The sequence below is a fragment of the Panonychus citri genome, unplaced genomic scaffold (genome assembly GCF_014898815.1).
Source record: "Panonychus citri isolate SS breed McGregor unplaced genomic scaffold, ASM1489881v1 Contig00134, whole genome shotgun sequence".
Lineage (NCBI taxonomy): Eukaryota > Metazoa > Arthropoda > Arachnida > Trombidiformes > Tetranychidae > Panonychus > Panonychus citri.
In genome coordinates this window covers 295,280-305,953 of record NW_026515539.1, presented here as the reverse complement: position 1 = coordinate 305,953, position 10,674 = coordinate 295,280, and the positions used below count along the sequence as shown (strand labels likewise).

The 10,674-nt window shown below is 32.2% G+C and overlaps 2 protein-coding genes and 1 long non-coding RNA gene across 4 annotated transcripts; 1 reads left to right on the top strand and 2 right to left on the bottom strand.

The window, feature by feature from the left end:
* Positions 1-106: 106 nt before the first annotated feature.
* LOC128391455 (uncharacterized) lies at positions 107-1,993 on the bottom strand. The gene is made up of 3 exons (XM_053351348.1): positions 1,656-1,993; positions 1,482-1,539; positions 107-1,383 (listed from the first exon to the last, which is right to left on the bottom strand). The coding sequence occupies exons 1-3, from the start codon at positions 1,812-1,814 to the stop codon at positions 389-391; spliced, it is 1,212 nt and encodes a 403-aa protein (XP_053207323.1). The 5' UTR covers positions 1,815-1,993; the 3' UTR covers positions 107-388.
* Positions 1,994-2,451: 458 nt separating this feature from the next.
* LOC128391457 (uncharacterized) lies at positions 2,452-5,367 on the top strand. The gene is made up of 3 exons (XR_008325806.1): positions 2,452-3,252; positions 3,464-4,294; positions 4,419-5,367. It is a non-coding gene; the product is annotated as an uncharacterized LOC128391457 (long non-coding RNA).
* Positions 5,368-5,382: 15 nt separating this feature from the next.
* LOC128391454 (Bardet-Biedl syndrome 7 protein-like) lies at positions 5,383-10,627 on the bottom strand. Of its 2 annotated transcripts, XM_053351346.1 has the most exons (6): positions 9,006-10,627; positions 8,261-8,911; positions 7,675-8,036; positions 7,229-7,598; positions 6,951-7,154; positions 5,383-6,876 (listed from the first exon to the last, which is right to left on the bottom strand). In XM_053351346.1, the coding sequence occupies exons 2-6, from the start codon at positions 8,814-8,816 to the stop codon at positions 6,062-6,064; spliced, it is 2,307 nt and encodes a 768-aa protein (XP_053207321.1). In that variant the 5' UTR covers positions 8,817-8,911; positions 9,006-10,627; the 3' UTR covers positions 5,383-6,061. The 2 variants fall into 2 exon arrangements, with proteins under 2 accessions (XP_053207321.1, XP_053207322.1); XM_053351347.1 differs by lacking the exon at positions 9,006-10,627 and having other exon boundaries at positions 8,261-8,971.
* Positions 10,628-10,674: the final 47 nt, after the last annotated feature.

Genomic DNA, 10,674 nt, shown 5'->3' with positions numbered 1-10,674 from the left:
TTAATGTTAACTGTTTTAATTTGTTTTCTCATCTTCTTTTTCACTTTCATTTGCGTTTCATTTTACATCTTGATTGTGATTGATTGATTGATTGTCAGAGATGAAATTGATTTTATATCAAATTTATTTTATTGATTGAATTTTTGGATATAAATTTTTTTTGTTCATTTTTGTTTTGCTTATTTATATTAATTGTAATTAATTAATTTCCTAAATTGTTTGTTTGTTGGTTTTTGAGTATTTGGATGTGGATGAAAAGTTTTGAGGATCTTTGATTTTAGTTTTTATGTGATGGTGGCTGTTGATTTGTGGTTTGTAGGGGTGAAGGAGCATTTTAATTGTTTGATTGTTGTAATTTAGTTTTGATTGTGTTGATAGTTGATATTTTTTACCATTCAGTAGTTTGTACTGTTTCAGCTGATTGTTTTTCTTGGCTGATAACTGAGGGTTGTACTTGTTGAACGGAACCAAAACCTGATGAGATTTTGTTATCGGTGGAGAGCTTGTTAACGAAAGTTGGAGCGACTTGGTTGGGGAAAGCGGGGACTGGAAGGCCAGAGGTGGAGACGGATGGAACGGTGAATCCGTTTGAGAGAGTGGTGACAGGTTGGACTGGGGCGAATCCAGCGGGGAATGATTGGAAGGCTGGGAAGCTTTGGACTGGAGCGGGTTGGGGAACAACGTTTGGGGCTACGAATTGTTTGCCAACTTTACCAACGACGGCTGGTCCGAAGGTAGCGGGAGCGAAGGCATTTGGGCCGAAGGCGCTTGAGGCGAAACCGTTTGAAGCGAAAGCTGGAACAGCTGAGAATTGGGGTTGAGGTGCAAAGTGAACAATGTTTTGGGCAAAGTTTGGGAATGATGGGTTTACTGGAGCAGCACCGAATTGGAATTGGGCGGGTTGTCGGTTGTCAAAGAAAAATCCATTTGGTTGGAAAGCTTTAGCTGATGGGAATGATTGGATAGCGGGTTGAGCGACTTGGGCAACTTGAACTTGACCAACAGCGGGAGCGGGAAGAACTGGTTGGAAGGCGAATGAAGATTGGACTGGTTGGACTGTTTGGACAAGTTGACTTTGTGGTCCGACTGAGGTTGAGACTTGACCAACAGCGGGAAGAGAGGAAACGGAACCAGAAGCAGGGACTAGGATGCTTTGTGTTGGTCGCTCTTGGACAAAGGTGACAACATTTTCAGGTTGACCAGCGGGTTGAACAAAACCAGCACCATTGGAACCAGTTGAACCACCGACGGTGGAAGGTCCACCAACCTCGTCAACATTAGCTAATTGATCTTTTTTCTCTTGGATTGAACCAGGGAATGGTCGTGAAACGAATGGACTACCACGGACTCCGACAGAGCCAACAGAGGAACCACCCTTAACTCCTACATAAACAACGAAAGAGAATATAAAATTAATCGAAAAGGAATCAGAAAGAAAATTTCGCCCAACAAAATTATCAACATGAACGAAGTTTTCTTACCGAATTGAGCTGAGGCACATGCGAAGACACAGGCAAAGATCAAAGCTGATACGAAATTCTAAAGAAAAAAAGAGAGAAAATAATAGAAAAATCAGTGATTAGATAATGAATAAAGTTAATTACTAATGAAAATGAGCCGAGAATCAGCTGTAAAGTGTATCGACATCAACTTACCATGTTTGCTATTTGAAAATCAAGAGATTCAATTAACTTTGTTGTTGGAGGTTTTAAGATGGAATTGGTTCTGATTAACTTACACCGAGAATCGGGACTATTTATATAATCATTTGTCTCACAATTATCCTTTTCCAAGACTCTCTTCTTCTCTCTCATTCTCACTCACATTTACCTTAGTAACTCATTTTAATTTATTCTTATCATCATCATGAAGATGATCAGTTTATCGTTTTCTGGTTAAAATTTTTGGGGAAGAACGATAATCACGTACAACGAAAGGAAAGTTTCAAAATCAAAGGTAGAAATCAATTCCCATCCCCAAAGTCATCAGAATTCATCTTAACCTGTATAGATAATCATCTCTATCCATGAAAACCTTACGATACTTTCCCTTTTTCTCTCTCATCTTCATCTCCTCCTCTTGATTCTAATGATGACCATCTCTCTCTCTCTCACACACACGCACTCAATTTCATCTCAATGCAATAATTGAACCATTAATAAAAAAGAGTGAAAGTGATTTATAGAAAAGCGATTTTCTCTTCACAAAGACCCAATCAAGGACAAAGAGAAAAAGACTCGTTGATTACTTAAACGTTCCCACTGACTTTCTAACCGAATCTCCCTGGGTTAATGAGGCTACACGCTGACAGAGATTAATTTAATTAATCAGTTAAACGATTAATTAAAATTTATAACCCTTTCCAATTAAAAGAAACATTTACAATTACACAGAATGAAGAGAGAGAGAGAGAGAAAAAATAAACAAAATATTCTGACAAATGTACTTACCTTAAACTCACAAAAATTGAAAATTAAAAACAACCGATGACCTTAAATGTCCATTAGAGTCTTAATTGAGGTGACAAATTGTATTTAAAATATTTTACAATTTAGAATAAACCAAAAAAAAAGAGAAGAACTAATTAAATGTATAATTAATCATAAACAAAGGAAAACAAATTGTGAATTCAAAGTTCACATTGAAATGGAACAAAATTGTAGGCGGATTTTTATTATTACCTTTTCCCTTTTTCGATCCCTTTTGTCTAAACGTGTTTGTGGTTTTAAGAATTAAATTGTCACAAAATTGATTGTTTACTATTTTTTTTTAATTGTCAATTTAATACCAACGTGTGTGTTTTGAACTGATCATCTGATTGATATAAAATAATAATGAATAGGATAAGAATTTTTGATGAAAAAATCAATTGAAATCTCCTTGGAGGTTTGAAAACAAATGAATCAATGATCACATTTTGTTGACTGAATTGCTTTTCTAATTATTGTTTTAATTTTCTTATTCATTTCTAATACGACATTTGGTCACTAATTAAATTGTTTACCAAAGAGTCGCCAATGTTTTGTTTGATTTGTTCTTTTGTGAAACTTTTAAATTGTAACGTTTTTATCCTCTAATTGTGATTAATTAACTTTACTTTTCTAATTAGATTTTATCGATTACGTGATCGAATATCAGTGTGGGTTGGAATCCTTGGCTTACCTGATTTTCTTTTTTCGAAATCCTTGATAAATCTTCTTTTCTCTTTGGTCTGATTAATAATCTTCATAAAGGATCATCAAATTGGACAAAGTATCTTTTTAATCTCTCTCTCTCTCTCTCTCTCTCTCTCTCTCTCTCTATCCTTTACTACTTTTTAAATGATTTAATTATCTTGTTCACTTTCCAAGGTCAATTGGTTTACTTATTATCCTAAATCAATCTAGATAATGGATTAGTTTTCATTGGATTATGTGATTTTTGTTTTTATTTTTGGCTCTTCTTTTTTTTATCTGATAAACAGGTTGGAGAATTGGTTTTGCTTGTAAACAAAAATTATCTTGATTGTCTAGTATCAAGTTTCCACATTGGAATATTTTATTATTTCTACTTCGTTAATTGAACCCTCGTTTAAGGTTTAATATCATTTGGATGGGTGAACCTGAATTACGATTTAATCTTTAAATCTACTAACTATTGCAAAGATGAATCGTGAATATTTGTTATTATATTACATGAATCTCTTTGATTTTAGATGATCATCAGTTGGCTTGTGAATCTTGTACATGATTGATTTAGAGGGAGAGAGAACTTGAATTGGTTTGATTTGAGATAAATTCATTCATGGTGAGTTAATCTTTTCAAATCTTATGGAATTGGGTTTGGATTCAACGAATTTCAATTTTTGGAATAATTTTGTTTACAACCGGAATAACATTACGGGATTACAAGACAACAAAGATGCATCATTATCACAGCCACAAAGAGTAAACACCGATTACAATTATGTAATTTATTCACATTTAAAAGACAACGTTGGTTAATTATTCTCTCGACAATCTAATTTAATGGGATGATTGATCATTCAGAGGGATTCAGAGAGTGAAACAATTTAAAGAAGGAAAGTTTAATGACGATGATTGATCAATAATGATGATAAATTGTGGAAAATGAAACAGCAAAATGTTGAATATTATGGAAACAATAACGTGTTAACAACATTGTATCAACATTTTCCACATCAATGCTCCTTTTTTAATTGTCATAATCCAAGACAATGAATTGAATTCAAATCGATGCCAAATAATCAACAACAACGACAATCATAAAATTCATTATTTTTCATCTCTTAAAGGTAAATATAATTGTTTACAAAACTCTTATATTAGAAACATTAAATTTCTATCCATTAATACAGTTTCTCTCTCTCTCTCTCTCTCTCTCTCTCTCTCTCTCTCTCTCTCTAATTCACTTAACAGATTAACACGAGATTATCTCGGGACATAGGATTATAATGGAGAGAGTCAAGGAGCAAAAAATGGATAAAAATAAAGAGGCGACTAATGTACTAATGAATCGACAAAAAAATTACATAGATATAAATGCAAACCTAAGCGATCAACCATGTTGCCAAGAAAATTAATCAAACACTTTGATTGCAATGGAATCTGAACCTGATTCTGTCACCAAAGAGAAAAATATTCATTTTCAGAATTTACATGTTATCATGTAAATATCATCATTAAAAAAGGGAAGACATTTTAAGTTCTCCTTTCTAATATCCCAACATATTTATCATCATCATGGATAACATTTCGTTGGATTTAATAATCTGAGCATCATCTTCCTTTAGGGAATTTGATTTTTTTCTGTTCCTACAATCTCATCAACTTTTCCGAATATTTGTCTCAAAGAGATAACTATTATCACGAGCATCATCATCTTGATCATCATTATTATTACAACCTCCGGGAGGAACGAACTTGGCATTGTGTTATCTTTTCCCTTTCTTTTTCCCTCTCATCTGTGTAATTTTGTTCGATTTTTTATTCTTTTCTCTCATAAGTGTTCGTTCGTCTGGTGTTCGTTGTGTTCCTTTTACTTCCGTAACATTAGCTGTCTCGAGGGCGAACAATTCGCTCTCTCTCTCTCTCTCTCTCTCTCTCTCTCTCTCTCTCTCTCTTCTTTCTTTCTTTCTTTCTTTCTTTCTCTTTCTCTGCCAAAGGCTTACATTTGCTTCATCAGCTTGGCTCATGATGAACAATCAGTCTGATGAATTTGCTTTTCTCTCTCGTTTTCTCCTTCTAATTTCAATCAATTTTTTTTCTCTCTCGAAGAAATTAATTTTCTCTGATAGCTGATTACCTTTCACTCTCACTTTCTCTCTCAAAGATGATGAGATGACAATTCTTGGATTGAGACTGATACGTCAATCAGATGATTATCATGTTGATAATCATTTTCTTTTCAAAACAAGGATTTAAATCACTTTCTGTGTGCTTTATTGGAGGAAAGATGTAAGTTAATTTATTGTCTTATTTTAATTCTTGTTTTTTTTTCATGTTAATTTAGTTACAGTGAATCTGAAGGATTTCAACCAATGCTTTAAATTTGTGCTCTCATGTGTAAAGTAATAATTAAACTAACATTGATTACTTTACTTCCTGGATCATCTTAACCCACTATGGATTAGATTTAACCATGAAATACATAATTTTGGTTACGATTTATAAATAATCAACCAAAATGATTAAATATATCAACTCATTTTTTCTGGATCGTTGTTTAATTTAGATTCACACTTGATATTTGTGGTAAAAATTTAATATCAATTTGCAGTAATCACTTTTCATGGCAATTCATGTGATTTGATTGATCTACTTATGTTTTAATATTTCTCAATGATTAACAAATATTGACTATTCAGATAATCAATCAATACATTTCATGTTTATATAAAACAATTTGGTTAATCAAAAATTATTATTGAGCAAATTAACTGTATTTTCTTGGTAATATTACAAAAATTCAATCAACAGTTTCAGTGATGAGAATTGTAATTCTGATGAATTAGTTTGATTTTTGGTTGGAAATTGATTTGAATTATTGTTTGCAATTTAAACTAATTTAAAGTTCTAAGACCCCAGAAGTGATTTAATTTATCAATTAAAGTTTCTAATTGTGATTCATCTGAACCTGATTCTTCAATTAAACTAACCAAATCATTTAATTTGGTCTTCATATTGTTTACATTAACACTGGAACTAGTCCCTTCCAATTTAATATAATCAAGGTAAAGATCAGTAATTAAACCATAAAGACGATCAAGATTAAATTGTATCTTAATTGTTGGTGATTGAGAATCAAGTTCGGTTAACATTGAGCTCGCAATTTCGGGATCATTGATACGTAAATCTTTAATCGCCTCGAGGAGTAAATTTTTCCTCTTCTCGCCCAACAATTGTCTCAATTTAGGGAACAATTTACTAATTGTCGAACCAAGACTTGAACCATTAACCTTTAAATTCATTTCAATTGGTATTGACTTTTTGGTCGCTTCTCTTGTAAGAAAATCTTTCAATATGGAAATAGTTGATATATTATCCGATTGGAAAGTTAATGATCCTTTGGAACAATCAACAATTAAAAAAGTATCCATAAGAGTGGAAACAAATGTATACTTGATTGTTAACGAAGACGAATTGTTAACACGATCAGGAATCTCAGGTAAACATAATTGTAACCAATTAAGTGATTCGTTTAACCCAAAGGAACCAAATATGTGAAGTAAATTAACTTGAGTTGAATCAATTGTTGAACTTAAATTGTTGTGACTCCGTTTATGTAACGATAAAGCTTTAATTGTGTAATGTTTAACTTGACAACTTTTTGGACTCATTCTCGTCATGATGTAAACCCGTATTGTCCCATATTGACCTGCGATAATTTAACAGAAACTGTTGATTAGTTGATTGTCTTGAGGAAAATTGTCCAATATAATAAGTAATTACCTTCAATTGAACGTATTTTAATTTCTATCCTTGTTGTATTGGCTTGACATCTAAAAGTCGCTAATATTTGTGATGACCAATTGTCGTTGAATGTTACGACCGCTGAGTTACGTTCACAATCAATTAAATCGATTGGTATATCACTCTGAACAATTACAGAATCAACAGCAACTTCAGATTCCAATGTTAATAAATAGGAAGCATCTGAGTGGATAAAAATAGTGGTTAGAATGAGTAATTGGCGACAATTAAAGTTGTCCATTGGAATTGCGATTTACCTTCTTGAAGAATCATCGAATCGTTGATTGCAAAGTATGGAAGTGCTGAGTAGCCCTGAGAAGATCGCAAACCTTTCACAGGGAATCCGGAAGTTAAATCTTGATAATATTCTCGTTCTCGAGTAATTTTCTTCTCCAGATCAGTTATCTCATTCTTAAGTGTTTCGATTCGAGCCTCAGAATCACGAGACATCATCAAAGATGCTTGATCATTAGTTAAATTGACTAGTTGATTGCGTGTTAATCCAAATATAAATCCAGTGAATGTACAACAAAGGAGTAAAGTCCCATCACGACAAATACAAATTGAGGTTAAACTTTCACCGCAATTGAATTCAGTCCTAAAAATGGGACTAAGATCAACATTAATCTAGAGAATTGAAAGAAAAAAAGAAAGAAATTAGTAAATTATATTGGGAAAATGATTAAATTTAAAAGTTTATTACCGATTGAGATCCATCGGCTTCTAATGTTTCCACGAAAATCCAAACTTCGATCGATCCGTCTGACCTTCCAATATATAATTCTCCAGTTGATTCTATCATGGCGATACAATTGACCTGAGCTTTGGCTCCTTTTTCAGGTATCTCCCATTTATGGATCGCTTGTAATGGATTTTTACTGAAATCAAGTGAAATCAGGGCCACTTTCCCGTCCAAAGTACCATAAGTGAAAAAACTTTCCGATGCACGATTAAGTTTATTCAACGGGAAAAGTACATTTGGAATACCACAGGTTTCGATTTCATATTGGCACACAGAATCTTTGAGAATTCGTATCAATCGATCTTCACATGAAATAATTGGCACTGAGAACGAAAATATTAAAATTAAATTTCAAATTTATCGATAATATCATTTTAAACTCTATGGGAAACCGATTATCGAGTTCGTTCAATGTTTGATTACAAGGCACATTCAAAGAGATTAGTTAATTTCTCATTAACTCAAAGTAATTATTGATTAGTAATTAGTGTTGGATTGGAGAGAAAACTATTATTAGTGAATGGAAATTAAATTTAAAGGTAATTACCTGTTTTCTTAGTTAAATTGTTTTCTATCAAAATGAGACCAGTGATTTTACCTGGAGAGACGTAAAAATTTTTCGATTGAATAATTGACGATTTACTTGAATCATTTTCACCCGAATCAGAGGTGAGAACATAATGATTATAAATGAAATGACCGCAAATAAAAACGTCCGCAGGCCATTTAATTTGTAAGTGTTTGATGGGCTCCGTTAGGTTATTCAATTCGAGGCCGAAAAATTGTTTTCCCTTTGCGGTGTAACCACGAATCACTGATGAACCAAAAGAGACCAGAATTTTGGGCGAAGATGAGGTTGACAGGCCACGAACAACTTGGACACTGGTTATCTTAGCATTTGGACCTGGAAGAGTTTTGAAAATGGTTGACACGGTCGTTGAGTCGTGTCGAAGTGAAAAACAACAAAGTGACCCTGAATGGTCACCAACAACTGCGACAATGGTCATATGATTATCGGATGAACCAGAATTTAACACTTTCAATGTATTGGGTGAGGTTAAACCAACTTGTAGATAATCAACTCGATTCAGTTTAAGGTCCATTTTGATTGTAGATCGAGTAACAAATTGAACACTTTGCAATTTCACCGATGTACCTAAAGGTCACAATTTCCTCTCTCTCTCTCTCTCCTTTAGGTCTGAAAATTTGCAAAAGAATGAAACAAAATCGAAAAAGTAAATTTACTGATTTACAATTAGTTGAGAAGAGAATATAAATTTCTTTGTTCTTACCATGGAAAACAATTGATTCCAATGTCGATTACCATAGTTACCGGTTAGAATTTTGGAGAAAACAAAGAAAAAATTTTCTTTTCTAATCGATTCCAATGTCCCAGTCTCTTTCTCTCTCATGTTTGTTGTTCCATCACAATGAATAGATTGAAATCTTTGCTTCTATTAATTGAGTTTTCTATTTATTACCTGACATTCATTAATTATTAACCATTGTTTACATTCACTATTAATTGATTAGGTTACAATGAGAAAAACAAAATCTTTGGTATATTCAGTATCTTCATATGTGTATTCATCTTCAGTATATTTAAATTACGGATGAAAATATTGAATGGACATCGAGAGACTAATTGAAAGTTAATTGTAACCAGAATGAGCTCAATGATGACCATACTGACCGGTAAATTGGCTTCATGGACCCATAGATAGTTGAATTAGAAGCTATTGAATCATTCGTAAGTTTAATGATCAAGCGAATGAGATTTGGAAAAGAAATGATTTTCAACACTTCGTTCACAGTTAATTACATCCAATTAACACAAACTGTTAACCATTGATACATTGTAGTAATCATTTAGTTAAAACTTACGAAAGTTGATCAACAATTAAAGGGTGTTAATTGTGGACAGTTAAACGAGAATTCAGACTAAAAGATGAGAAATTTGCTGACGAACATCGAACCGGTAACATTTGGGTTACCATGGGAGACGAAAAACAATTAGTTGATCATTTCTTTGATTTCTGATTGATTTTTAGGTAATTAGTCATCAATTAGATTCATTTGATAGTGAATTAAATACTGTTAATGGGAATCAACTGGGAAAGAGTTTGATTCTTTATGGATTAGGAAAGTTATCATTGTGGTTCGTAAAGGACGAAATGTCCAAATTTTTGTACGATCGGAAAGAAGAGGAAAAAGTTAATTGTTATTTTATGAAAAGAATAAATTTCAGGCTAATTGTTAAATCTTAATTTTGACTTGATTACAATCGTCAGCAATTTAAATCACAATCAAGCTTCATAAACAAATCGAGTTATTTTCACAATGATTTAGCTAATATTTGGTTAATTAGCTAATTAAATTGTCAACATTTGATTTTGATTCCTTACCTAATTTGATTTCTCTCTCTTTCTTTTATATCATTTAAATGATTAACTTTAATTGTCAAGGTTGCTCCAATTTCATTTCATGCCAAAAGGTGATCAAGACATTTTATGATTAGACAAAGTTAATTAGGTAATTAACTTTGATGATTTTAACTTAATCATTTACATTGGAAATTGGAAACAATGTTATTAGAGTTAATTGTGTATTGATTATTTAAAATTGAGCAATTAAAATTAGTGATTATCAAGTTTAAAGAAAACCCGGAAAAAAATTATTGACGAAATAATTAAAAGTAAATCAATTGGAGTTGAATTTATACTAACAATTAAAAATGAATTATGATTAAAGATGAAATCTATTGTGTGTCAATAACTTAATCTTAGTTATAATTAATTATTTCATCACCTTTAATCAATGAGTTGATCAATTGGTTTCTTTTTGCGAAACTGAATTCATCATAAAATTAATGAAACAATTGAAGTGAAACAATTAATTTACAATTTAAATGATCAAAAGGTGTAAATTTTGATATAGAGGGAGAGGAACAAGAATTAACCT

Bases quoted from the DNA above. Each gene is read 5' to 3' on its own strand.
- LOC128391455 (XM_053351348.1), bottom strand. From the start codon at position 1,814: ATGAGAGAGAAGAAGAGAGTCTTGGAAAAGGATAATTGTGAGACAAAT. The intron at 1,540-1,655 runs GTAAGTTGATGT...TTTTTTCTTTAG, and splicing joins ATTTTCAAATAGCAAACATG to AATTTCGTATCAGCTTTGAT. The intron at 1,384-1,481 runs GTAAGAAAACTT...TTGTTTATGTAG, and splicing joins ATGTGCCTCAGCTCAATTCG to GAGTTAAGGGTGGTTCCTCT.
- LOC128391454 (XM_053351346.1), bottom strand. From the start codon at position 8,816: ATGGACCTTAAACTGAATCGAGTTGATTATCTACAAGTTGGTTTAACC. The intron at 7,155-7,228 runs GTAAATCGCAAT...TTATCCACTCAG, and splicing joins TTCGATGATTCTTCAAGAAG to ATGCTTCCTATTTATTAACA. The intron at 6,877-6,950 runs GTAATTACTTAT...AAATTATCGCAG, and splicing joins TAAAATACGTTCAATTGAAG to GTCAATATGGGACAATACGG.